The sequence below is a fragment of the Sparus aurata genome, chromosome 6, assembly GCF_900880675.1.
Source record: "Sparus aurata chromosome 6, fSpaAur1.1, whole genome shotgun sequence".
NCBI classification, from domain to species: Eukaryota; Metazoa; Chordata; class Actinopteri; order Spariformes; family Sparidae; genus Sparus; species Sparus aurata.
This window is the reverse complement of record NC_044192.1, coordinates 11,628,663-11,656,074: the sequence shown is the minus strand read 5'-3', so window position 1 is coordinate 11,656,074 and position 27,412 is coordinate 11,628,663. Positions and strand designations below refer to the sequence as shown.

At 40.9% G+C, this 27,412-nt stretch overlaps 2 protein-coding genes across 9 annotated transcripts; one reads left to right on the top strand and one right to left on the bottom strand.

Moving 5' to 3' along the window:
* The first annotated feature begins 1,311 nt into the window (after positions 1–1,311).
* On the top strand, positions 1,312–15,395 carry pkp1b (plakophilin 1b). Of its 2 annotated transcripts, none has more exons than XM_030418728.1 (13): positions 1,312–1,538; positions 3,554–3,654; positions 5,405–5,919; positions 6,074–6,215; positions 7,651–7,858; positions 8,797–8,953; positions 10,110–10,227; positions 11,151–11,327; positions 11,804–11,974; positions 12,198–12,351; positions 12,662–12,848; positions 12,984–13,068; positions 13,503–15,395. In XM_030418728.1, the coding sequence occupies exons 1-13, from the start codon at positions 1,364–1,366 to the stop codon at positions 13,575–13,577; spliced, it is 2,265 nt and encodes a 754-aa protein (XP_030274588.1). In that variant the 5' UTR covers positions 1,312–1,363; the 3' UTR covers positions 13,578–15,395. The 2 variants fall into 2 exon arrangements, with proteins under 2 accessions (XP_030274588.1, XP_030274587.1); XM_030418727.1 differs by having other exon boundaries at positions 1,312–1,586.
* A 740-nt stretch (positions 15,396–16,135) lies between these two features.
* Positions 16,136–25,414, bottom strand: LOC115582748 (troponin T, cardiac muscle isoforms-like). 7 transcript variants are annotated; one of them, XM_030418920.1, is made up of 15 exons: positions 25,233–25,338; positions 25,065–25,110; positions 24,954–24,961; positions 24,305–24,322; positions 23,269–23,328; positions 21,747–21,770; positions 21,588–21,609; positions 21,445–21,508; positions 21,234–21,350; positions 21,062–21,139; positions 20,449–20,550; positions 20,243–20,349; positions 19,993–20,083; positions 18,577–18,617; positions 16,136–16,514 (listed from the first exon to the last, which is right to left on the bottom strand). In XM_030418920.1, exons 2-15 carry the CDS (start codon positions 25,091–25,093, stop codon positions 16,475–16,477), a joined length of 801 nt encoding a protein of 266 aa, XP_030274780.1. In that variant the 5' UTR covers positions 25,094–25,110; positions 25,233–25,338; the 3' UTR covers positions 16,136–16,474. The 7 variants fall into 7 exon arrangements, with proteins under 7 accessions (XP_030274780.1, XP_030274775.1, XP_030274776.1 ...); XM_030418915.1 differs by having other exon boundaries at positions 20,243–20,550; positions 25,233–25,414; XM_030418916.1 differs by lacking the exon at positions 24,305–24,322 and having other exon boundaries at positions 20,243–20,550; positions 25,233–25,414.
* Between the last annotated feature and the right edge of the window lie 1,998 nt (positions 25,415–27,412).

Below are 27,412 nucleotides of genomic sequence, written 5' to 3'. Positions count from 1 at the left end.
AGTGTGGCGGACTAAATGTGGCCGGCCATAGGGTTAAATTTAGCCCAGCAGATGTTTCAAGTGAGAAAATAATTAAACCCATTTTTAAAAAAGGATAATTGAAATAAATGTTTATGTTTATGAGTGATAATTTTCTTTAAATATGTAGAATCTCTAATTATTATATTTTTTTTGGCAGCAGAGTGACACTTTGTGCAGGAAGTCAGTCAGTTACTGTAACTTCAGGTCCGCGACCATTCAGCATCATAACAACACAGCAACAGTGTTTGTTTTGGTCTTTTACCACTGTTCAGTTTTAGTTTTGGCCCTCAAAGAGCAAAAGGTTTTGGCATCCCTGGTCTAAATAATCCAAAAATAAATGAAAAGTATTGGCAACACTTTCTGATAACAATCATTAAAACTTGATTACATTTAATAGTTATTTGACTGTTATCAAACAATGACAGGTTTTATGGAGAATTTATTAAGAAAGTGTTCACTGTTGATGTAAATATTGTTTTTAAAGCACGTCAGTGATTGTTAACAATCAAATAACCATTAACTAAAGTTCAATCAAGTTTTAATGACGGATATTAGAAAGTGTTGCCATCACTTATCATTTATTTTTGGATTATTCAAAAATACTCAAAACTATAAATGCACCATTAATGATGGATGATCATAAAATGTTGCCAATGAGGTGAAAGATGATCAAAATAGTTCCCATTTCATTCTTGACTAATTGATTAATCCAATAATTGCTTTGCATATGCTGTTGGATAATTTAATTAATTAATTATCACACTTATTTAATGTAATATGAGCTCTTTGTGTGTGTTTTTAACTATTAAAAGCTGTCAGATAATAAACACTGGAGAGTTAAGTCCAATTACTCCCGGATGATAGATAGATAGATAGATAGATAGATAGATAGATAACTTTTTAATCCCCAAGGGGAAATGAAGTTATCTATGCAGCGGGTACATTAAACAAGTGCAAATACAACCAAAATACAAACTTTAAGTACTATATACAATATAAATAATGACTATGTAGACGTGTCCTCTGTCAGAGTACAGTAGAGGAGGAAATGCTCTCATCCAGTATTAGTAGAGGTGTATTTGTCAGGACCGGTGAGAGAAAGTGTACAGGTGAGGCCTCCCTCCCTCCCTCCCTGCAACTCAGCTCGTATTGTGTGTGTGTGTGTGTGTGTGTGTGTGTGTGTTCGTCTGTGGGCGCGGTCTAATCACTGGGCAGGGCAAGGTGCAGGGCTTTTATCACCGCTCCGTCACTCCGCAGCTGACTGGCTTCCTGCAAAGATCCTTGCTGTTTGGTTGCTGGGTGAAAAAAAATAAAATAAAATACCCAAAAATAAACAGACAAAATGATGAGTCTGGATCCGCTGAAGTCCGTCATCTCCATCGTGAATGTGGACGACACGTCGCTGGCGCTGCCGTCCGTCAACCAGTATCGGTCGGGCCAGCAGCGCGTCATGGAGCAAGTGCAGAAAACCATCAGGAGGACCAAGTCCAAGAGCAGCAGCACCTTATCTCCCACAAGTAAGAGCAGCCTGTACTCAAGGGCCCTGGACACGACACTGGACTCAAGTATTTTGGGTTTATCTCAGCGTAAAATCCTAGAAGTTTGTGGAGTGATTTCGTCCAGGACTCATCTGTAGTCTCCCCGAGGATTTAAAACACAACTTGTATGTTGCTAAATAAACATGTGAAGCTGTAGTTCATAATTTCTTAATATTTCAGGAAGTTTGCCGGAAAGAATGATGTGATCTGGCACCGATTAGAGAGGAAGAAAAGACAGAAGTTAAAGCTGTTTTAGTTGGTTGTGATAAATTCAGAAGCAAATGTTGTTTTTTTAAGGGGGAATTTCCTTTTAAAGGAAAAGTTCACCTATAAAAATGAAAATTCATTACCTACTCATCCTGATGCAGATGGAAAGTTGGGAAAGTTTTCGCAGTTCGTGCAACAGTTCTGGAGCTTCGCAGTGAAACAGATTTGCAGCAGGAGCAATGACTAGATGGGGACTTGTTTTAGAATGTTAAAGAGCAAACACAAACGAATAAGAAACATTAAATGGCTCCATACAGCCCGGCTGGTGTGATCCAAGTCTCTGAAACTCCCGAGATCCCAGATAGATTCGTAAAGACATTATTTTACACCTTTCTTTAAGACAAACTCTTCACCGCAGCTGGGGAAATAAAAGCAAAACGCACCCTGTCGGAAGTTTGCTACCTGAGCTGAACACGTTACGAGGAGGTAAATAATGTCTTTTTAAATCAAATTGGGGTCTCAGGGCTTCGGGAGACTTGGATTACAACTCAAAAGAATTATTTGGCTTAAATTCAAAGGAGAATTGTACAGCACTGTTTTGCTGTGAAACTTTCTCCCAGCTTTCCATCAACATGAGAATATAATTGACTGAAGTATTTCCCTTTAAAACACCCATAACAAGACCTTTATATGGGTAAATAAACCTGTAATGCTTTAAATATCATCCATTATATCCCAATAATGCTTCAGGAAGTTGTCATCTTTCCTCAGAATGGTCTGATCTGGCATCAGTTATGATTTCTTGGAGTTTGGAGTTCATTGTGACGCATTTATTGGCAGTTGTTGTTTTTCAGGGGAACACTTCAATAGATAATAGCAGAAAATAGTATTTAATTGGTTCCTTAGAAGAAAGTTCTATGTTAACAAAATCCGTCACGACTTGTTTTATCTTATTTGTGCGTGGGTGGGGGTGTTTTAAAAATCCCCGCTGCCCTTCTGGAGAAAGATGTTTTGGAAGATTTTATTCTTGCACGCAGTATTTGTTAGAATCATTCATGATTAGTTCATTAATATTATTAATGACTAAATAAAGGGTTAAAAAGCCCTGCAAAATCCAATTAATTACACAAATCTAAAGCAGTTAAAAAGACCATTCTTTTTTTGGTTTGTCTCGTTGTTTCTATACCTCTCTAAACCTCCGACAGTCTAAAGCCTGCTGATGTAGAGATTCCGACTTACAGGAATTACTGTTATTATTATTACTGTATATATGGGTATATTCTAGTAGAATGTACATTTCTTGTATTTTTGTTCTTGATTATATAAAGTTTCTATTTTTCTGCATACCTCTGGGACTTTGAATGGGGATCAATAATGTATTTCTAAGGAAATGCTTTAATCAGAAATAGAGGGCACTCCTCAAACCTGAGGCCTGTTCATGTATGAAAAACAAGATAACAGCAGGTCACTGTTTTAACTGAATGACCACAATGTCCAAAACTTTTTAAGTCAAACCTGGTATATAAAGTAGTAGAATAGGTACATCACTCCATGCAGACTTTCATGAACTCCTATTCCCAGCTTTGGGCCTGTGTTTGATGCTGTCAGTTTACAGCACGCTGGCTGTTTTACTTTAAATATCCCATCGACGCATAAACCATAAAGCATTACCCTCAGGCAAACTAGTATGTAACACCTTAAACAAAGGCCATAAATCAATAAGAGTGATCTCAGGTATGTACATTACATACGATAACAGCTGATAAACCTCCACATTTTCTCCTCAGGTCCTATTTACGACTATGACTCTGTGTTCGTCGATCCCCCGAAGTCACATTTTACTGCAGCCAATGGAAGCGTCTTCTCTGGAAACGGATATTCTGGAGCTGTAAGTCATAAAGATCTTATCTTATTTTTTATCACACCATTGACTGACAAGAGTGAGTCGTCCGGCTGTGTTATCGTCAGTGTGTAGTCAGTATTATGTCTGAAACAGGGCCGTAGCCACAATAGAGCAGCGGTACCTGGTTGTTGGAGGGATCCCAGCAAAAGAAGAGAAACACATGTTTTTGCTATCATTCCATTTATAAGTACCACAATCACATATATGAATATTTTGGTCATGAGTTTGATACACCTTAAAATTTCCAAAAGTAAAACCCTTACTAAAAGGTGTCCTTGATGTTAAAAAGATTGAGAACTACTGCCATAGAGGAATATATGTGAGATTTCTGTCTTTGAATTCTACAACTCTTCACAAATGTGATATTTTGTTACACTGTACATTTTAAAAGTTGATTATACTACAACTTGTTCGAGCTTTTCAAACATGTGGATTTACGACTTTTGTTTGACATATATGATGGTAAATGAACTATTTCAGTTTTCGATAGTAAGTGAATCATTTTTCACAATTTCTTTGTCACTTTATGGAAAAAAAGATTTGTTAATTGCAATCGTGATAGTGTTTTAAATACTTTTACACACTACAAAAAATGGTAATTCAAAGATACAATGTTCTGAGACCAAAATCAGCCGACACTGAGAAATCAGTGACTCTAATTAAAAAGATAATAATCCAGGAAACAGGTCACCTTAGAATTAATAAGTAAAGTAAGTATCATATTAAGTTGTTCAGATTTTTTAGCTCCTGCAACTTAAATGTAGCAGTTTTATTAATAGTTAATTAATAGCTGATTCTGATGTAATTGGTTTCCTGACTTTTTGTTAATTGAAGTCACTGTCAGATCTCGCAGTTTCAGCTGGTTTTGGTGTTAGAACGTTCTATCTTTGAATTAACATTTTTTACAGCGTGTAAAAATATTTAAAACACCATAAAGAGTGCAATTAACAAATAATTTCCTCCATTAAGTGACAAAACATTGTGAAAAATGCGTTACTTACCTTCATATATATCAAATAAAAGTAGTAAATCCACGTGTTTGAAAAGCTTGAACAGGCAAATATTTGGCATTTTTCATGTTTATTCAAATAGTCACCAACTAACTTTCTGTTCAACGACTAATGGACTAATCAATCACTTTTGAGACGTTAAAATGGATAAAGGAATGTGGAGAAAATAAGAATAATTTGAAAATCGTATTACAAGTTGCGGTGGCCAGTCACAGATTTATTTTGCATGTGGGGAATCTTTTTATAATCCTGCCTGCAGCGCTGGTGTGACGGTCGACTTGTTACTCCCTGTAAACCAACGTGAAAGTAATATATTTCACCAATGGTGCATAAATGACACAAGCAACACTGATAGCATTCATTAGCTTTTGCAGTTTAATACAACACTTTATAGACCGTATTGTCGGGGCCTAATAACAGTAATAGGAAACAGAATTTGAAAGCTGTTTTGTCCCCAGTTGACTTTATTTTAGTTTCTTCCTCAAAAACCTGTTTCCACATCCTCCCAGAGTCTTTCTGCCTCATGGCACAAAAATGTGTTTACACGACTCTTCTATAGAGGCTGCCTGTAATTTATATACGCAACAACCAGCACACCAAAAAGTTGTTTCACAATTTGACTCGCCTTTGCCAGCTCCCTGTCAATCACGCAGTTGCTGGCGAATTACGCCTTCCCTTCAGACAGGATTGTCTTTAATTGTGAACATATGCTTTTGGATCTGCAGCTCAGCCTTGAGAAAAACATGAACTGGCACTCAGTCAGCAACATTAAGGGATCCACTCTGAAGACGAACACGGCAGCCTCTACCTATCAGTACCATAGGGGTTACGCCCCTCTCGGCGCCATGGCGGTCCCTCAGACAAACACCAGCCGCAGCGAGCCCGAAATCGTGTGGCAGCCAAAACGTGCTGCTCCTCCGCAGAGGCTCCTCTCCAACATGAGCGTCTACAGGGCGGAAAGGCCCACCAGTCAGTACATGGTGAGCACCAAGTCCCAGCCTCAGCTCAACACCATGAACGGCTTCGGTCGGACCAAATCAACCAAGCAGTTCATGTACAGCAAAAGTATGAATGGGTCGGGTCAGAAGAAATCAAGCAAACAGTTTGTGCACGGCAACACTATTCATGGCTCGGGTCAGAACAAATCAAGCAGTCAGTTTGTGTACAGCACAGTCGACGGGCCCAAGGCATCGCAGGCTCGCGTCTTCCAGAGTGCCGTGAAGAGCAAAGCAGATTTTGGGTGAGTGAGCAGAATTTCTATTATCTCTAACTCACGTGATTCAATTCCTTAATTTCAAACGATCTGAATAACGTGCTGAGATAAAGAATTTGTTCACAGTGTGTGTTTTTTTTTAAAAAAAACATTCTGATTGCTTTTTTTATTTTTCCTGGAGGTCAAATGGCAACGTCGCAGCAACTGAAATCACCATGAAGGAGGCCGTGGAGCTTCTGTCCAGCCTGGACGAGACATATCAGCACTGTGGAGCAGCATACATACAGCACAACACTTACATCGATGAAAAGGCCAAAGAGGAGGTGGGTCGTCTTGGTTTCTTTCAGTGGGAAGTTTGAGGGATGGCAGCTGACAATGGATGGATTTTTCTGCCAAACTGAAATTCCAGTCATTATGTGCTCCGCTCCGTGTCCAAACCTGATTTGACCTTTTCCATGTGAAGTGACCCCGGCCGGCTGGTTTAACCTGTTGATTGTTAAGCTGCCTTTGACCTCCCTCACCTTCTCAGATTTGTAGCTTCTGTAACTCCACCTCCAGAAGACCAGCAAACCAGACCATAGTCCCCTCCCTGTGCAGGGCCTCAGGTCTCCTGTGAGGCAGCTTGATTAGAATCCACTTTATTTAGGAATGTGTACCACACTTGCATAATACGAACTAAGATCATAATATGTAGTGTAATATGACATAAATTAACTTCTTCAAATGTAAGAGCACAACTACAACTAAAAGCTTCAACTTAGTGTATATGTATGGGATCAGCTGGGATCTCTGTTGCTAACCTAGCATTAAGGGAATTCTGCAAGACTAAGAGGTATATCCTGCTTTTTAATAATATAAGCCAAGTAAAGCAACAGCGTTATGAAAGGATGCTTTGCATCCGCAGTAACTGATACGGTGTTAGGAGCGTGAACTGTAAACAGTGAGCTTGATATCAGTGAGATATCCACCTTTGTGGAACTGTAATTTGAATCCTGTGCAGGAATGGCGGACTCCGCCACGGAGAGTTAAACCTGCCATTTAGAACAGGTCATGACTGGATGAAAACATATTGAATAGCTATTGCTGTTAAAATAATGACCCGGAAAACATAGTTTTATTTTTTAAATCTTAAGGAATACAACTGAAACATGTAGTAAACTTGTTTTTTTGGGGGGCCTTTAAATCTTCAGCGACACGCTTTATATCTCGATATTTTGAAATCTCCTCAAAAGCAATTTATAAATGCTTGGAATGGGCGACAAAATCAAATATCATGACATTTCTCACCAAATACCTAGAGATCAGTATAGCAACAACACTACAGGGATGAATATTGATACTGAAGAAACAATCATTGGTAACGTGCATATAATGGCTAAGTGGGGAAAGTCAAGTATTAGAACAAGTCTGATAAGTTCAGAAAATGACAAAATGAAGTGTAAAACCAGTTAAAGAAAACACATCTGCAAAATTGTGATGTAAAAATATCCCAAATCTAAGAACAAGAAAACTCTCGTATCACATACCATTATGATATGATACTGATATATTGCCCAGCTCTCATTTCAAGCTCCTGGGCAGTTGTATGGGAGCCTTGCTGCTGACATGTTTTTTTTTCACCTGCCATTTCTCACAGTAAACTCACTGTGATAAAAAGAAAACAGAGGCCTCACATGGAATAATTCACTGTCACTTCATGGTGGTAAATGATTGGGGTTCCTCAGCTGTGCTAACTCCTGAAGCCCTCTTGTCTCGCAGGTGCTGAAGCTCAATGGGATCCTCCCCTTGGTGAGTCTGCTGCGCAGCACGAGCACCCAGGTCAACCAGGCAGCCTCGGCCGCCCTCCGGAACCTGTCCTTTAAAAGCGACAAGAACAAGGAAGAGATCCATCGCTGCGGCGGCGTCGAGGAGGCTGTGAATCTGCTCCGTGATACGGACTCCGCCGAGGTACAGAAACAGCTGACAGGTACGAGTTAGCTTTGAAGTGTGCGACTTGTACTCAAACACGCACACACCTACCTATCAAACACCCACACACACTACAAACAAGTCAGAGAGCCACTTGTGTTTAATCCTGTGTAGATCCTGGTGTCAGTCACCGAGAGCTTTTCCTGAGTGTCATTTAAAATAACTTTGCTGTTCCCTTAATAAAAGTCAAATGTCCATTTTGATGCAAATGTATTAAATGAAAATGTAACCTCTGTTATCCAACTGACACAGAGGTTATAGTGTAACTAAAACATCTGATAGATTAGTCAAATGTCCATGAACCTTAAACACATCACAAGGAGTTTATAACTAGTTCATCACTTTAACATTGATGCCTCTATATGACGCACATACTGGAAGCAAATGAGACACTCTGTGAGTTTTCTGTATAGTTAGTATAGTCGTTCTTGATGCCTGTCACCAGGTCAGAGTCTAAATTATCCGTGTCACACAAGTCATAAAATTCAAACTATTTGTTACGGTCGAGCGCTGAGGATGAATTCTCTCACCCTGAGGAAAGAAGTCGCTCTGTAGTCTGGTGCTCCGGCACGGCGCTGAAACGACAAAGTTGATGATATTGGAGTCTTTTATCGTACATAGCCACAAATAGATGCTTTTAATGGCGTGCATCCTGCAAAAACATCAGTTATAAAAAAAGAAAATCAGTATTACGATTCTTTCGCCTTCAAAACAAACACACGTGCAGTTATGTCAGGGTTTGCTCTTAACCACAAGACGCTGCTGTGTTCACACTGCTTTTCTCCACAGGCGCGGCCAGGATCAACAAAACATGATGCCGCTTTGGAACCTCTAATAACAACATGATTTGAAAAACAATATTTCTCCCACGGTCAGTGAATGAACATTCGACAGACGCGCTTCTCAAACAGCTGAGGTTTTCATTCTCCCTTCTAGGTCTCCTGTGGAATTTGTCCTCTGCTGACAGCCTGAAGCCGGACCTGCTGAAGATTGCCCTGCCCGTCTTAATGGAGCGCGTGGTCCTGCCTCACACAACAGGTTCTGACCGGATCAGCGACCCCGAGTCCTTCTTTCACACCACAGGATGTCTCAGGTAAGAGAAAAACAGAAGGTTTAAGATCTCTTTATTTTTGTGTGGCCAAACACATGTATATACGTCCATCAGTACAGCTGCAGATATCAAGCGTGCACCAGGGATCAGAGTACAGCTTGTTACCAAGACTGTTTTCCCCCAGAGATTTATTTTGTTTGAAAACGATGATGTGCGCGAGAAAAAGATACGTGACGAGCTGAGGTCGGCACGAAACTGGTTAAGTCGGTTTGTTCGTCATAGATGTGAATGAATCATCGGGAGGATGTAAATCACAGAAACACACACCGAAACCTACAAGATTCCCACTAATAGTCTTGTGATCTCGGTCCCACACTCGTAACCTCGTGATATGTTTAGAAAAGCTGCTGCTTCAAACTCCTGAACGCTGCCAACACATGTTCAGGCAATGTCAGATGTGGACAAAGATAGATTAATAATGCAGTCTTTAAGCTGGTTCATTGACTCCAACGTTGGTTATTAAGTCACCTGTATGAGAAATGTGTGTTTTACTGCACAACTTTGCCAAACCTGATGTTTTAATACAACAGCACACAGTAGATTCTGCCTTCATGTTTTATAAATTTTGTCTGAAGAGTCGTAGAGATTTAATGGAGCTTTACCGTCGTGTGTATTTTCTTTTCTTCTTGGTGCACAGAGCCTGAACCTTCATCTTCTTACCAAATCATTAGAAGATTGTCAGAAACAATGAATAAGCCCTTATGTAAGATCACTTTGAGGAGCGTCTGGCAGCAGAGTCTGATGGCTCTTAAATAGTTTTCATTCTGAATTCAAATGTACGACATGAACATCAATCAAACCAGCTACTGTTATCTCACACTTCATCAGCAAATACATGGCTCTGAGTGTAAACATTTGACTTCCTGTAGTCATTCTGGGAAGGCTGTGCTTGTTCAACTCGGCTGTCGCTGTGTTTTGTTCATTTCCTTGATTGTCTTTCCTGCAAGATCAACATAAATAAGCACAATATTCTTTACATCACATCACATTTCCACACTCACAGCAGTGGCTCTGATCTGTGTGTCTGCGTTACTGTCAGTGTTTCAAACACTGTTTAACACATCACATTTAATATATATATACATATATATGTATCGATATACCACACATAACTTATCATATATTTTGTTTACGACAGAAACCTCAGTAGCACGAAGCAAAGCAACAGGCAGGCAATGAGAAAATGTCGAGGTTTGATCGATTCTTTGGTGAAATACATCCAGGACTGTGTGGACGCAGAGAAACCAGATGATAAGGTAAAAAAATCAGTGTTTGTTCCTCCCGATCTCATCGTGTTTCCCTCTGTCACTCACACACACACACACACACACACACACACACACACACACACACACACACACACACACACACACGTTACACCATCATCTGTCAGTGCAGCGAGTAGCAGCGGTGTGAAGTCAATCAGCCTTTGGCCTTAAAAATTCAAGTCGTTATCTGCTCACTTTCATGCTGATGGACGGTCAGGTGAAGTTTCATGGTCCACGATACATTTTTGAAACGCCACAGAAAAACAGCGTTCTCCTCAACAACTGAAGCAGAAGGGGACTCAAGACTCCTCATGATCCAACGTTCGATTTGAGAAAACATCATTTAGATCTTTTTTAAAGGGTAAAATTGTACAAGCTTGTCTGTGAATAGAAGATTAAAATTGCGTCTTTTGGAATCAATTTGGGATGTATGGGCTTCCAGAAACTTGGATTTACGTCGGGCAACCTGTAGGGCACCTTTTTGTCTGTTGTCTGAAACGTTTCGTGGACTGTGAAACTTCACGCAACTTTCCATCAGAATGAGGGTGATTGGATGATGACTGAATTTGTCTTTTTCAGGAGAACATAACTTAAATTGTCTACTTGTCCCATTTATATGATTTATACAGTTCTTGGGGTTGAATTAAGATTCAGGGCTACACCGTTGTCATGTTTTATAGATATAGATTTTATAGATACACTTTTTTGTCAGAATTAGAACTTTTTAGAAACTTCGTGCTTTATTTTTACGTTTTAGCATCACCGATTTCTGTATTCAAGCCTAATTATCGGTTATTATTAGTTACATTTCTCGATGTTCGATAGACAGCGAAACCTTTGAACCTATTTTAAAAAGTTTATTTTACATGGAAAAAGTGACATGATTGTTGGTGTCTCCCTGTCAAAAACAGTGCGTAGAAAACTGCTTGTGCATCCTACACAACCTGACGTTCCAGCTGGAGGCCGAGGCTCCGGCTCTGTTCAGCAGGATCACGGCGTTGGCGAAGCCCGTCAACAGGAGCAACAGCGTGGACGACACCAGCCCCATCGGCTGCTTCAGTCAGCAGAGCAAGTCGCTGGAACGTGAGGTGCGAAGCTTCACATCACACACAAACAATCACACCTTAGGGACTTTGTTAATGTCGACAGCACATTAAAATTACTTGTAGACGCTACCCACAGCCACCTGTTGGTTTGTCTAGACGCCTGTAAGTGTCACCTTGTCATCACTCCTGTTCCTCCGTGTGACTCGTTTGTCAATTCTACTAAAACTGTGCCAATTGTAATTGCACTCCAGCTTTTTAAACGGGTTAAATTACAGTCTGAGGCTTTGTTGTCTAATCCCTGAAGTGTTTAACTTAACTTAAATCCTTTACACATGTCACGCTTCAGTGTGTTGCATGCTGCGTACGTGCTGCAACATGTTCTCTTCAAATCCATACCATATGTTTCCTACGACCCTGTCCTTCAAAGAATCACGTATTGAAATGTTTTAATTTCTATAAACTAAATGTCGCAGCGGCTGCATTTTGAGGACAATCTCTCCCTTTTTTTTCTTCACCAGCGCCACTTTGACTACCCCGTGGTTGAGGATCCACACCCTAACGGAGCAGGTTGGCTGATTCACTCCAAAACTCTGCAGAGTTACCTGACGTTGCTTGGCTGCAGCGAGCAAGAAGAAACACAGGAAACCTGTTTGGGAACGCTGCAGAATCTCACCGCAAATGAAGGCATTGTAAGAGAAAAAAATGTGTGCTGCTGTTACAAACTGACCAGGGCTGAAAAACCTCATTTTTAATATACATTTGTGCAATTATAGCTTGTGGTTAATGATCAGTGTAAATATTTTTTCTACCAGTACAACTTGTAAGCCAACTTTACGTGTTTTGTTTTTTTAAGTGTGTGTGCACTTAACCTGGTGTTTCATTAGTGGTTTATAATGCTGCGTGTGTTCGCAGGTCTCGGATGTAATGAGCCAGATCATTGTGCAGAAATTGAACGGCCTTAAAGCCATTACTCCTCTTATCCAGTCAAACAAAGTCAACGTGCAGAGGTGCGCCGTGGCTTTGGTAGGAAACCTGACCAAAAACCCGAACCTGCACAATAGCTTAGGTAAGAAGCATGCACAAGACAAAAAACTGGTCGTATGTTGCTTGTGCAAACATTCATTCATTCATTCCCTTCTAACATATTTTCTCTTTATTTGAAAAAAAATTTCCTGCTTGTTTTACACATAAATACCACTAAAAGCTACTTAAAACAATAACATATATGAAAAAGACCATCGTTTTAGACATCAGTAGATGTCAGATGTGGGTCATCACCTTTGAAATCCATCATCTCAAACAATCATTTACAAGTTTTTACAAGTGTTTGCTCGACTTAAACAGCCACTGGGCTCTGTTTGCTTTGTTACTTAAAGCTCGTAAAGCCCTGCCGGGGCTGCTGGGAACCCTGAGCGCAGGCACCAAGACAGGGAACGAGTCCGATGACACGCTGGCAATGGCCTGCCTGACGGCCAACTGCCTGCTGATGAAGGAGCCTGAGATGAGCAAGCCTTTGTTGAACAACAACCTGATAAACTCACTGAAAGATATCAGCCAAAACGGGTAAGCTGACTAGATGTATAGATAAGATGATTCAAGATACGGGGAATACCTATGACTCATCATTATATTTTTGTCTGCGTGTTAGATTCCAACAAGTCCGAACTGATCTTCAACAATTCTGTCTCTCCTTCTAAGATACTTGCCCAAATCGAAGAAAGCTGCAGCCCTGCTCCTCTACAACCTGTGGTCAGATAAAGACTTACAAAGCGTCCTGAAAAGGGTGAGTTGAAGCTTTGCACTCAGTGCCAAGATCTGTAATGCGTTGGGTGTGTGCTCTCTGTTCCCTACCCTCGGCTCAAAACGTCCACACCTCTCTCAGGTATTTGTGAGAAACTGAAGGAGAAAGCTGCGCGGATTAGGCGGTGTTCTTAGGGAAGTGCCCAGTGAAAGTGAATGGGACACGAATGTGACACGGCCGAGGAATCTAGTAGCTCCGGTTTCAGGACACTTGCTGGACTGTGTCTCCACACGTAGACCAGCGCATTAGCGAGATGCGTTATGATAGGAACACGTTCAAACCCCAGACTGGATGTGCGGTGTCGACAAATTGCCGCGAGCACAACGCAGCTTTGTTTGTCAATGTGTCACTTACTGCAAGTTCAGCATAATTACTGAGGTGGAACCCTGATTGATATTTAACTCTTTTCCCCACAGCGAGGGATGTCCAAGTCCTCATTCGTGAATGACGTCACCTCGGCGGTGCACAAGTCGTTTCAAGTTGTCGACTAGCACGGCAGCCTGAATGGTGTTCCCTGAAGTAACTCACCAACAAGTCCTCTGCACATCCGCCGGACGAAAAACACTATGAGGCCATCCTCCCTCATTTCACAGAGACTAAGATATGTTTTGTCACACATGTATCTGTACTCGTTTGTTTACATGCTGTAGCCCTGTACATGCTGTAAGGTTGCTTTTTATTCGCAGGGAAAAAGGTGAAGGTTACAATTCAGCAACCGGTTTTTATTGACTTTTCTAGTTTTAATAGCTGTGTTTAAGAGGTCCAGTGTGCAGGATTTAGTGGCATCTAGCGCTGAGGTTGCAGATGGCAACCAACTGAATACCCCTCATCTCACTCTCCTCCACGGTGGTTGCTACCCACTGAGCAAAAACGTCCAAAAGATGTCCATTCAATGTTAAAAAGACATCCACTGGGTGAAAGTTTTTTTGATGTCTTTTTCTTTCTGACGTCTTTTTAGCGTTTTGAAAAAAATAAAGTTGATACAACGGGATTTTAGACATCTTTTTAACTTCAGTTATAGACATCTAAAGAACTTGTTTTGGTTCAAAATGAAAAGATTTAATGACGGCCAGCCTTCAAGTAGGGCTAATGCTACTTGATAAAGGTTGGATGACCAAAACTTCATGCCTCATTCAGACTACTGAGGTTGAGGCTACTTTTTGCAGCATGAAGCAAAAATTGGCCCTCATTAAAAGTTCTGTTCTGTGATTGTAGTTGAAAAAAATTACATTGTTCAAACTTTAATTTTGAAACCTGTAAGGGTGTCCCTGAACGTTGGCGAAGACGCTGAAAAGACATCTTTTAGACACGTTCTCGCTCAGTTGGTGAGAACGAAAGGTTCTCTCCAGAGCTGTCTTGGACCGTGAGGTACGGCAACACCACTCGGACAGACCACACACATAACTGCATTAGATGTGTTTCTGTATGTGGTTTGTTTAAGTGGTGTTTGCGTCATGGAGCTGAAGGTCTGTGCGGTGCTCTCAGAGCAGGGCACTCGAGCATCAAGTGAAACTTCAGGAACAGAGTCCAAAGTACACAGGAGCACATGGATCAGGAAAAACACAAGCTTTTATGTAATTACTAATGTTTGGTCACCATGTATGTCTTCATCAGAGTTAAACAACACAAAGACTCACAGCCTTTTAAAGCGGCTGTTGGATTTTTGAACGCTTTGAGATGGAGGCTAGGTCCTGATTACCGGAGGTTATTTAGAAAGATGTGAGTCTTTGTGTTGTTTGATGAAGATGTGCATTATGTATAAACACTAGTCATGAAGTTAAAGTTTGTTATTCCTGATCTGTGTGCTCGGCATGCTTTGGACTCTGTTTCTGGAGTCTCTCTTCACATTGGGTCGTGACAGACTGTAGACACAACACTAATTTACACTAATGAAAAAATTATTATGAATATTGTATTTCATTGTGCCAAAAGATCCTCCTGAATCCTTCACACCGGACACTTCTTATGTATTTTGCGTGTGTGCCTGCAATGTTTAATGAGGTACCATCAGCTTACATCATTAGATAATAACACAAGGGTTAACATTTTTTATATTGCACTGATATTGCTGTTTTAATAACATAACAAGAACATTGTAAAAAAAAGAATAATTTTGATCATGTTTTCCATTATCGGAGTTGATTTGTTTGCCATGAAAACGTTGACAGCGGTGATGTGTGTTTACATTTTGTAGCGACGGCTTTATTTTGTGGTGTATGCATCTGTTTCCATGTGCGTGTGTGTAATCCCGAAATGGTCTTTTTGTAAACCTCCACTTTTAAAGCGTCAATAAAGCTGACAGAGATCTACTTCAGGCTGCGGCAGTGACTGTTCATTAATGAGCCATCATGAAATCTGAAAATTTGAGCTCAGCCTTACTCATTCGTCACAGTCACCGGAGAAACATAAAGAGTCTCGTCACACCTCGTTTGCGTCTAGTCACGCCCCTCTAGGTTTTGGCTGCGGAGGTGGAATTGCTCCTGGGCAGATCATTCAAATTCTGCTTACTCCACCCTTTTAAAAAAATTTTTCCTTCTGAATTCCAAGCGCATGCTGTCAAAGTCGCTGCAGCTGTTGTTGCTGCGCTACGTAATTGTTGACCTGAATTAAACTTCATTCCTCTGCAGTTCGAACTATGTAATCCACCCAACAGCGAAAAAACAAGGCACTGGTGATATTTAGATTTATGAGGCTCCTGGCACAGATGCCCTCTTTTCATTTTACACTGATAGATTCATGAGGTCATATGAGGACACTGATGAGAAAACTGGTAGCACCTTAGCAGCACAACAAGCCTACCCGGATGCCGAATGTAAGAAACCACAGAGCCACAGTAAACTGAAGAGAAACCGCCGATCGCAATAACTGGTTAGCCAAAGCACTCCGACACTTAACCTGATTAAGAAAGGTGTGGCGTTTAATTATCGCTCATGACTTTTGTGCAGGTTCCCACAGGCGAAGGAACCAAAACCTGACGGGAAGGCAAACACAATTTCAGCTTTATTAACTAAAGATCGCAAGCCAAAAAATACACACAAGAACCACTTCATTAGTTTCAACCTAACTTTTAATGATCAGATTTAATGAACTTTATCAATCGTAGTCATTGAAGTCATAGAAATGGGAGACACAATGGGAGACACACTTTCAGATCCGTTAATTAAACACAAGCTGCAACACACCGTCTGATGATCAGTCATCGACTACACTCTTGCTGCTGAAGCAGCGTGCACGTCACTTCCCAGGAAACACTTTAACGAGCATCTCAGGATACACTTGGAATTTCAATTTGTCCTTGCATGTTCGAGTCTTCGAAAACATTAATATGCGGTTTACGCTGCTCTGTAAATTCTGGGAAGTCTGATGTCGGCAGTGTTTTTGTCAGAAGTTACTTCCTCAGGCCACGCTTGCTTCTGCCGCCTTTTGAGCTGAGAATAAAGAGAGAGTGAGCAGATCATCACAAACAACTTCATCTGCAACGAGCAGTGCAACATGAAACATTCTCCCCCGTGGGAAATGCGTCGAACCCTTTATTTTGAGCTTTGTGGCTCATGATCTATCTTTATCCATCTTTTGCTTCCAAAGCTTGAACCTCAGAACTCATTTTTTTCTACTGATGCAAATAAGTCACTCTTCTGTGACTGCGTTTGAAATTTAAATTGTTTTAGGGAAATTCTCGTCAGGGAAAGGAAGATACGGACTCAGCAGACTATTGTTTGTAGGTTTGTCTTTAACCTTCATTTACAGCTGTTTATACTCAAACTTAAGATTTTTTCTTGCACAGATCGGGCATCGTGAGACTATTTATTTATCTTTTTACAACCCCAATTTGAAAAAAGTTGGGACGCGGCCATCACAGCAGTTTCACGTGTGCCCATGTGGTAATATCCTTCATACAATCATGTGTTTCACAAACTGGTAAACCTTGCCCCACCCGAATGAGGCTTTTAATGACACCTCTTTTCATACCCAATCACGACACTCTCACCTGTAATTAACCTGTTCGCCTGCGGAATGTCTCCAAAGGTTTCCAGGTGTTTATGGAGCATTCCGAAGCTTTGTCATCTTTTTGTTGACCATGTCCCTGCTTGTTTGAAACTTGTTGCAGCGATCAGATTTAGGATAGTCATACATTTACAAAAAAAACATTGAATGGTTCATCTTTATACTGTTTTTACTGATTGATTAATTGAATTTACCTCAAAAAAATGATGAGGAAAATATCACATTCTGTTAATTTGTGTTTTACAATTTTTTAGTCGGGGGGGGGGGGGATAGATTTTTTGGAGTCTGGTCCAAAATGCAGTTCATCTCTTTGCAGCAGCGGACCGAGGGCTGTGTCACCCTCATCTATCTTTTTTTTTTTTTTTTTTTTTTTTTACTGTGCCAAGCTGGGAACAGAAAGAAAAAGGTCAACTTTGAGAGAAAGTAAACACATGTTGGCTCAACAGAAAGCTGCTGCTGTTGGCCTCAGATGCTGTCGCTGTGTTTGAGAGCTTTTCATAGCTGTCCGCCTTTAGAGGGGGATTTGCAACCAAATAGTTTTAGGCTACTGCTATCTTTATCCACTGTTGCTGTACCAGACCCCTGCTGCCTCCCTATGAATACATAAATACTGTGAATGTTTGACGATAAAGTGCTATCAGATTCAAAGGGAAACTTGTCGGAAATGATCAGTGGCAGTATTACAACCCTGATTCTGAAAAACTTTGGATGCTGTGTGAAAAAAACAGACAGTGCTAATTTGAAATCATCTTTGGTGTAAACTTGAAGGAAAACTGTACAATCATCTTAAGGCTCAGTCGTTCACAAAAGATTGCGTTTTTCCAGCTTCTTAACAAATTGGAGAAATCAGGGCTATATGATATTCCTGGTGTGCAAAGCCAAAAGCAGAACAGCCCGGAAGAATGATTCACATGATTCAGATGGCAGCAGGGACGGTCACTGTGTAATAGAGAGCTACATTAACACGGATGATTTCACACAGCGGTCATGAGTTCTGTCTTCACCCGCATTGGCAGCCCACCTCTCCTTTGAGACTGAGTGCGTGTACGTTGTTCAAATGCCCAAATGCTCTTTGTTCAAACACCTCTCATATGTTCGCCCTTTTTGTTTTCCCTGTCCTGTTTGGCTGGGTGTGTTCGGGGACACTGAAGTCTGCTGTCAGGCGGCTGGCTCAAACAGCTGTTACTGACGACGCCACAAACAAATGGTGGGCAGTGTGGTGGGAGCGGCGGAGGGGAGGTTGAAACAGGAGGAGGTGGAAACATGAAAAGGTCACTAGGTGAATATGGAGCGGATTTATGAGTCTAAGCAGAGAATTGTTGATTATTGTTTACTTGAATGTTACTTTCTACCTTTTTTTTATTAATACCTGTTATATACTTTATAAAATGGGCTCCACCGAAGTGATATTATGTCACACTTAAGGAGAAAAGTGCTTCAGTTTAATGCAAAATATGAGAAAATATAATTATACAATAGACTTACATTTTTTGATGATCACTGACACGGTTCCTCAGCACGGTGACCTGTGGAAAAGATGCGATTAAAGGATGAGTTCACCACAGAAATGAAAATTCAGCCACAAGAAGCTGGGTGGGGTTTTGTAGTCCAAAAAACATTTCTGGAGCTTCACAGCCAAACAGCGCTGCGGCAGTGTTTCCCATTAATGAACTAGACTCTGACAGCCTGCAAAAGTATTTTTTGCCTCGCCATAGTCTTATAATGATCGGAAAACATTTTTAACTACAAATAATAGCAGTCGGTCCACCTAGCCTAGTTTTACGAAACCCTGTGGGAGCAGAATTCTCCTCAACAACTGAAGCAGATGGGGACTTGTTTTGAAATATAGCCAAAAAAACCCGGACTCCGTACAGCTTTTTCTGGCATAATCCACGTCTACAGGAGCCATGAGAGCTCAAATTGATTTGAAAAGATGTTTTGTAAACTCCTTTTAAAGCAAAATCGTCACTGCAGCTGCTGATCTGAAAGCATCAGCGTGTAGCCCCATCTGAATCGGGTGAACAAGCTTGACCGTGCGTCGAGGGTGTAAATAACATCTTTTAAAAACAATTTCTATGGGCTCCAGGTGACTTTGCCGACCCCTGATGAGCTGCATGAAAGTCAAATTTTTTTGTTTTGGTGCTCCAGAAATATTAAGTGGGCTATGAACCTTCATCCAACACCCACTACTACTACAAAGCCAGAATGCAGTAGTTTAAATAATCGGTCAAAACTGAATTAGAGTTTTTGACATTTGTTTTAACATTTAGAAGAAAGTAGGTGGAAAGCTGCCTCCCGAGTTCTCATTTGATCACTCCTGTGGTAAGTCAGGGGCAGACATTAGTGTAAATAGGGCTCACCCCTGTTTAACATTAGCCGGAGCTAAATGTATGCAGCATGATGATCCTACATGTTAGAAATGCAGTGAGGTGTATTAGATGAATTAGATGAACCTCGTCATGATGGAGAAAAAAAAAATCACCTGACACTTCCTGAACTAGCAGCCAAAATCAAACTTATCATAAATAATTCATCAAACATTTTTGCTAGTCTTAAGTCTTTTTCTTCTCCTCCCTGTTTCTGTAATGACTACCTTTGTGTGGCAGGATAGTAGATAATCATATTGATAATAAACCTACCACCCCTCACTTCTATCATTTCAGCTATTTCCCAAGCGCACAGTGATTGTTGGCCGTGCGCCACCTCCGATAAATGAGAAGTTGGTTGACAGATATTTTGTGTATGCTCTGTGTAATAAGAAATGTTCTCATTAATCTCCCTGACACCTTCTCTTTATAGTTTGGCCCCCATCCTAGAATCTGTTTACTCGAGATCCATGTTGGCGATGTCGTCAACACACATTTCTGATGACAATAGGAGAACTTCCGTGTGATGTCGTACCTCATACTTCTGCTTCGAGTGCTTGTACTGAAGTTCGTATTTCTCTGCCTCCAGCTGGCGTATCCAGTCCCACAGCTCCTTCGCTTTTTCCCTGTAGCACACGAACAAGTAAGTGAGAGTATTTCGTCGCGTGCACATGATGAATTATGTCCGTTTTGTTGGCTCATTTTGTCCTGAATTGATCATAGAAAGTATTGGGAATGAATTGAGAGAGCAGGGAAGTCTTTGCTATAGTGTGTTTTTATTTTACCTGAGTGAGTCCTCTCTCATGTGATCAACATTTAGCTCTTTGCGTCGATCGTTGAGGATCTTCTTCTTCTTTTCTCTTTCCGTTTGTCTCTTGGGCCCGGTCTGTGTCTGCATGACAGAGAGAAGGCATGTGTGCTGACGTGCTTTAAACAGTATGTCGTGTATCAGTCTACGGCGTTTGATCAAGAATAGAGAGGAAGTCTTCACCTTGTATCCGGTGAAACTCAAGTTGGACAGAATCATCTTCTTCCTGGCATCGTCATCTGCTTTCTTCTTTGCCTCTTCATCTTCTTTTCTGGCTTTCTCCTCCTGGTTTAAAAAACAAATGATGATGTCTTGACTGTCATCTGCAGTACCTTTCATCATTGACAAAACTCTGAGTCATGTGTTGAGAGCAGCTTTTGTCAGAGCTGTCTTTAGTGAGTCTGAGTATGATTGGCAGGTGGAATTTGGCCTGAGGACGGACGACCAGATGGCTAGTTTCTAAAAAAGTTCCCAGGGCGACAGATTCCTGGACAGTTTTGAGGCTGGCTTATGTCAAAGTTATTATCTGTAAATGTGTTGTCGTAAAAAGAAAGTATCCAAAAGTCATACTTAACAGCAAAGACATGGTCGTAAAAATCTTGTGTGACAGTAACCCATATGAATAGCACTAGAGCACAAGTCTTTAAGTATCTTAAGTTAGAGGTTCTCAATTAAAAGTAGTGTGTAAAAAGCTAAATATTTGCCTTCAAACTGTAGTGGAGTGTAAGAAAATGGTACCTCGAGATTGTACTTAATTGAAGTGCTGTGTAAATGTTATTTGTCCAAGTATACGTACAGCTGCTTTGAGCAGACGCTCTCTTTCTCTCTCTGCCCTGATCTTCATCTGCTCTGCTCTCTCTGACCTGCGTTTCTCCTGAGCAAGGAAAGAAAAGAAAAAGACACAATCAAGTCCTGTAAACTCAAAATGTCAAAATGTGATGATGTAGAAGAGCGAGGTATCAACGTACAATGCGCTGAGTGAGGCTGATAAGTTCTTCTTCCTCCTTCTTACGCTTCTCAAAGTGAGCTTCAATCAGACTGTGGAGCTCCAACAGGTCCTTTTCCATTCGCTTTCTGTGAATATCCTGGAATTAGAGGAAGAAGTCGACCTTTTAGATGAAATGTAAACCAACGGACAGTTTTCAGGCTTAACTTCAAAAAGTCCTGAGATATACTCACGTCAAAGTCCACTCTTTCTCCCTCTGGGATTTTGGGAGCCGCCAAGCATGGCACAAAACCCGGCCTGAGGAAGACGGGAAAGTGAAAATGTTTACATCTTAGTACGCCTCTCATCAAAAAACGTGATAAACTTTTTTTCTTACTTTGACTTGGGCTTTGCATCTTCTGTGAATCCATAAAAAGGAAAAGCAAAGCACAGTCCTTAGCTTATTTGGTGAGTCATTCAAAAACAAATTACAGAGCGACATTTTTCCTCCGTGACGAACACAGCCTCTGTGCTGTCGTAAATAACCTGTCCATACCTCCATCGTTTTCCTCTTCAGCATCTGATGAGAGACGAAAGAGCCAGTGTGAGGTCAACATTGAGTGATATGTGCAAGGTGCAGAGGATTCACACTGACAGGTAGAGACTGAAGAAACAGCTTAAAGGTGATTTTCAAGAAGATGAAACCTTTAAGAATAATATATGATTAAAAAAATGCATTCAAGTTTGATCATTATTGGCAAAAATCTTCCAAGGTCATCCATGTCTTCTTTTAATATCATTATTTTGAAGTGTAGTGTAGGTGGTTTACTTTAATACTGTAAAATTATCACAGTATGCTTGAAGAAATGCGTACATGTGTCTTCACTCTACTACAAGACTGATTTGTAAACATTGTGGGCGGTTCCTGCTCTGGTCTGTGTGAGCTGACCAATCAGGGCAGACTGGGCTTTTTCAGAGAAGAGGCCTTAAAGAGAAAGTGAGGGTGAATAGAGGTGCTGCAGCAGTGGACAGAATGAGAAAAATTATGTGTTTTTTGTTGTTTTCTTACATTAAAATATGTGAACATGTTCCAGCAGAGTGTTATATCTTTTGGATAAAAAACATTTGACACTAAAGCTCTCATTCTTAACACTTCAAAATAAAGGCATGTTTTTTTTTCCAGAGGCTTTCTCGGTCAGCAGGTCGCGTAAATGAAGTGTCACTGTTGATTGACACACATTGCCCTCTGGTTAATCTCTACTTTGAGTACAGAGAATAGCTGTCAATAATGATGGAGCTGGCATGATCTCACACACGTAGCAGCTGACTGAGGCAACATAGCTGACCATCCTCCTGTCAATGCTGATGGACCGGAGTCAGAAGAGTATGCAGGCCTGTTTACTCTCTGACACCTGAGTCCCTGCTCGGTATCGGAGAGTAAAATTGCTCGACTGTCCGTCAAAGTAAATGTTTTGTTCATTTTGTCATCACCTGTTCATGTGCGGTTTATCTGTTAAACAGTGTTGAGACAAATGACATTAGAAACAGAGAAAGTCTACATTTCTCCTCGTCACAAAAATATTATTTTTCTATAGTTATCAGAGACCCTGATAAAAAAATGCAAAAGAAAAATGCCCTATAATTGTTGACTCTTCAGTAGCTTTTACACATGACTTTGGATTTATATTTGTGTGTTAAATTTCCCTTTAAACCAAACAGAACAACTTTAAGTGGACATTTTTTACCAATAGCTGCATTTTCAGCAGGTATACAGGTACATTAGAGATAGTTTTACATTATATAACCTTACTTACACTGCACATCATCACCTGTTAAGCTAAATAAACCATTTTAAAAAACCCACTGGGTCATCTGAAAAACTCATCATCTCAAAGCTGTTTCTTTTCTCAGCTTTTGGAGAAACATGGTTTTCTCTCTTGACAGTGATGATACGTTTCTTACGCGTACACTGGTAATGATTACACCAGTCATGCATGGTTGAGATCAAGTGTGTTGAGATTAAAGTCATGTCTGTTTATTGCTGGCATGCAAACACATATTAGCATAAGCGGTAATACCTTCCTCATCCTCCTCCTCCTCAACTACCTCTTCCACCTCTTCCTCCTCCATCTCCTCTTCTGTGCAAAGCAAGCAATGTAGAGTTAACAACACACAGCATATAGGTCAACATTATTTCTGTATGTGTATTTTTGGATGTGCCAGTTTCTCTATTAAACCTTAAATTGAGAATATTGATGTACTGATTCACTTTTTATACCTTTTATAGGAAGTTTTTTTAATGACACTGATTTTTTTAAAGATTACTTTTTATGAAGCTGTAAAGAGAAAAAAATTGTTTTATCAAATATGTATGAATACTAATTCCATCAGCTTTCCCATAGTTGCCGCCGTGTTTTGCACTATTTGCAAACTACTTGTGTTTTTTTTGTTCCCAACATTTGCTCTTCGCGTCGGGCCTCTGTGGGAAAAGGTGACACAGAGCCTTTAGTCCCTTCGGCCACAGAGGGTAACTCAACCTGTTTCCCCTGCAAAGAAGGTAAGTCAACCTGCGTTTAGAGGACTTCTAACAGGCACAGAAATGAACGTGGGTATTGTGCTCGTGCTGCTATCTTCCCCAAGGTCCTCTATTGAGAACACAAGCTGACCTACATTGCTCTCTAACAGCGACTCGACTCCACATGGAGGGAGACAGGTGCCGCTTAGTCTCGGGGACGGCAGGGCTGCACAGTGGCTCACATGGACGGTCTCACAAAGAGGACAGAAATAGAGGTACGACCCTTTATCTCCTTGATGGCGACCCACTGCACCATTCGAACTGAAAGGATGTTCACACAACAACTATCTCGACTGACCGGGAGGACAAAGGTCAACCCATAGAGGAGATCAAGGGCAGCTGTTGCCGCCATACAGTGGCACCAAAAATACAGCATGCTGTGCGGTGAAGCCAGCGGCTTAGCAGATGCAGTGTGTTAAGTGACTAAGAATGTTTAAGTGCAAAGCTCAAGTGTGTAAAGCAGGTAACAAAGTGGCAGCGATGTTACAGGCAGAGATTGACACTGTTCTCATAGATATTGTTTGTATCAGCGTACATACCAACAATATCCTCGTCTTCTTCGCAGCGTACACACAGAGAGAGGTGAAGAGCAGAGGTTGGCCGCGGCAATGTATGCAATGACAAGTACATTAAAACATGGGCCCGGACATAAATGCATTTCTGATACGTGCACAGCCCAGTCGCTGGGATATGATGTTAGCAGGTGACTTTCTGCAAAACCACAGATACGTCCACACCAACCGCAGTTCGAGGCACAATACTGGATATCTCTAAGAAGACCTCAGGATATTTCCAGATGTTTTTGTGCCATGAAAAGCAGGTATTATTTTAAGGAGACCTTGCAGACATTTTTCTACGCTTTTGTGGTGACCAAAATGTTTTTTTTCCCCCCGAACAAACAAAAACCTAAGCACAGCGCTGCGACACGAGAGAAATTCAACCTCAACAAACGTAAAGTTGCAACGAAAAGAAACGTTCAGTTTGAACTTATCCGTGGCTTTTGCAGAAACGTGCTCAGCTAACACTTATTCCAGCGACTGGGTGGTGTGCATGAGGCAGAATCGCAGTACAAATGCATTTCTGTCACATGAAGCAGCCGTGTAGCATCCAGCCAGTCAGAATTTCTTGCTGACTACAAGCAGCTGTCTGAATGTGCAGCCTAGTCTGAGAACTGACAAACTGACTTACGTGGCCCCCTGAAAGAAAAAGAAAACACACCAGAAAAATACTTTGTTATAATCAATTCCATCACTTTGTCATCATCACTTTCCTTCCTGCTGAAATGCGCCGTTTACTCACTCGTTTGCGGTTGCCTCCGTGTCTGACATGTTTTAGGATGCAGCACCTGTACGAGTGAGTCAATTCAGAGGAAGATGATGGTGTAAGAGTGAACCCAAGTGTCTTGAAAATGCATCCTATGAGGGATCTTAGGGTTGATAGAATAAAAGAAGAAGAGTGCAGACTTACCCAGAATGATGAACGCTTCGGACTGGACTCGATGGGGAATTGCACACCGTCCCCTTCTCTTTGGGCCTTAAGCTTTTAAACCCAGTAGCGGATCACATGGCGGCACGATGCCCGTGTCTACAATTGGAGGGCACATACCTGCAAACAGATGGCAGATGGCATCAACTCGAATGGGGAAACATGCATCCTCCATGGACTCGAATTGTCTATTTTTACACAGCAGAACCCAGACCTGAACAACACGGGATTACTGTTCTGTATCTCAGGTCTGGCTGACGTGAGGAAGGTTAGAAAGGGCACGTCTCAAGCTCCTTCGATTTCCCAGCAGAGGAACACATCGCTTTTACTACTCGCTGCTGATCAATTCATCACACGCATTTCACTTTTCAGTGAAATGCGTGCGTGCCTTGTGGCATCCCCTGAACTGAAAGTGTTACACAATCAAATTACAGTGCGAGTATTATTCCCAGAGCAGCTTGCCAAGAGAACGACAAAAATAAGATTCACTGCCTTCACCGGCACCATCTCTTGCACAGCTTCTTTCATCTTTGTCTGCCCTCAGTCCTCACATGGATTGACGTGTGAGCAACAACACCCTTCATGACCATGCCAAGTGCTTTGATACTCCCAGTGTCATATTGTATTTGACCCTACAGTCAGAATTATGTATCAACAGATGTCTCAGGTAAGCACAAGCCAAAATGTGATTCTGTTTGTGGGGCTGTCGGAATGTAGCTCCCTCCTCCGACTCTACCCCGGCTTTTTACTTTACAAACTGATCAATGACGTTTTGAAGTCATCTGGGGAGACTTCAGTGTAAGTCTCAAAACAACTGACAGCAGTTAAAATCAGGTCTTAAGTCTTGTCAAAGCAAGTCCCAAGCCGGGTCTCATGTCATTTGGGGCCATTGAAAGCCAAGTCACATAAATAGAGTCATCAGAAGTCAAATGCACGTCAGTAACACGTTTTTCAGGTCTCTGAAGTACTTTTCCATTTATTTCAGGAAAACAGATTTTCTTCAGAAATCTGTTGTGGAGGTTTCATCCATCTGCATGAATTACGATCTATGTCTAGACTCTTGATTTTGTTTAATAGATACTGAGATAAAATAGCTGAAGGTGATTGGAGATTTACTAAATTGACAGTGACATCATTAAAAGTGGTGGAGAATCATTTATATTTATATATTTTTTTTATGTCATTATAATAGTTTGACACTGGCTTCATATAATGTCAGAGGGAGGCTCCAGAAATTTGACGATTTAGAATTTATGTATGATTTTTTTTTTCGGAAACACTTTATAGCGATGATCATCTTGTTTTTGTAGGCATTTTGTTTATATTTTGTGTGCATGAAACCTGAAACTGACCGATGATGTTTTTCTAATAGCATCTCGGGGATTACTCGTACCCGAAAATTACAGAAATAGGAGAAGCTGTTCTTTCAAACTAGTGTTTAACGTAGAACCCAGCCATATTTTTCTGAACCCAAGCAAGTATTATTGTTGCCTAAACATAACCAAACAGAGACAGAAAGGCCATACATAACCCACTGAACCACGATAGCTCAAAAAGACGCAGTTTTTTTTTTGTTGCTGTTTCACTCAGTTTAAGTTGAACTGACGTTCTAAGACCAACACAGAGATGAGCTAAAACTCTGGTGTTGTATTGAAAAAGATGACAAACATGTTCCAACTGCTTCCTCTCTCTTGTAGGACTCAGAAAAGAACATCTTTGTGTGCATAACTTAGAGGTCATAACCATTGTGTTGCCTTTGAATGACACTTGAATGACACTTTTGTCTCAAATATTTGAGCTTGGTTTTGTCCTGTGGACGTTTACATACAAGACAGAACTGGAATGTGTTATCACACTATAAAGCCTGCGGTGTTTGACCACACAGGGTCAACTGATCAATTTTCTTTGTTTTAACATGTTTGCAATCCATGTTAGGAAGAAGGGAAAAAGCCACAAACTCATAACTCAAACATAATCATTTCCTTTTTAAAATTATGTCAATCAGTGGTTTGGCACATCTGGTCTTTTGCAGGGTGAAGTGTCTAATCGTCTGGCTGTTATAGGATAGATTATTGAATCAGCAAGCTCACAGAACAACATGAATGTAAAAAAAAAAAACTCCACAGAGAGTTCATTCAAAGACGGGAGAGGTCAACAACTTT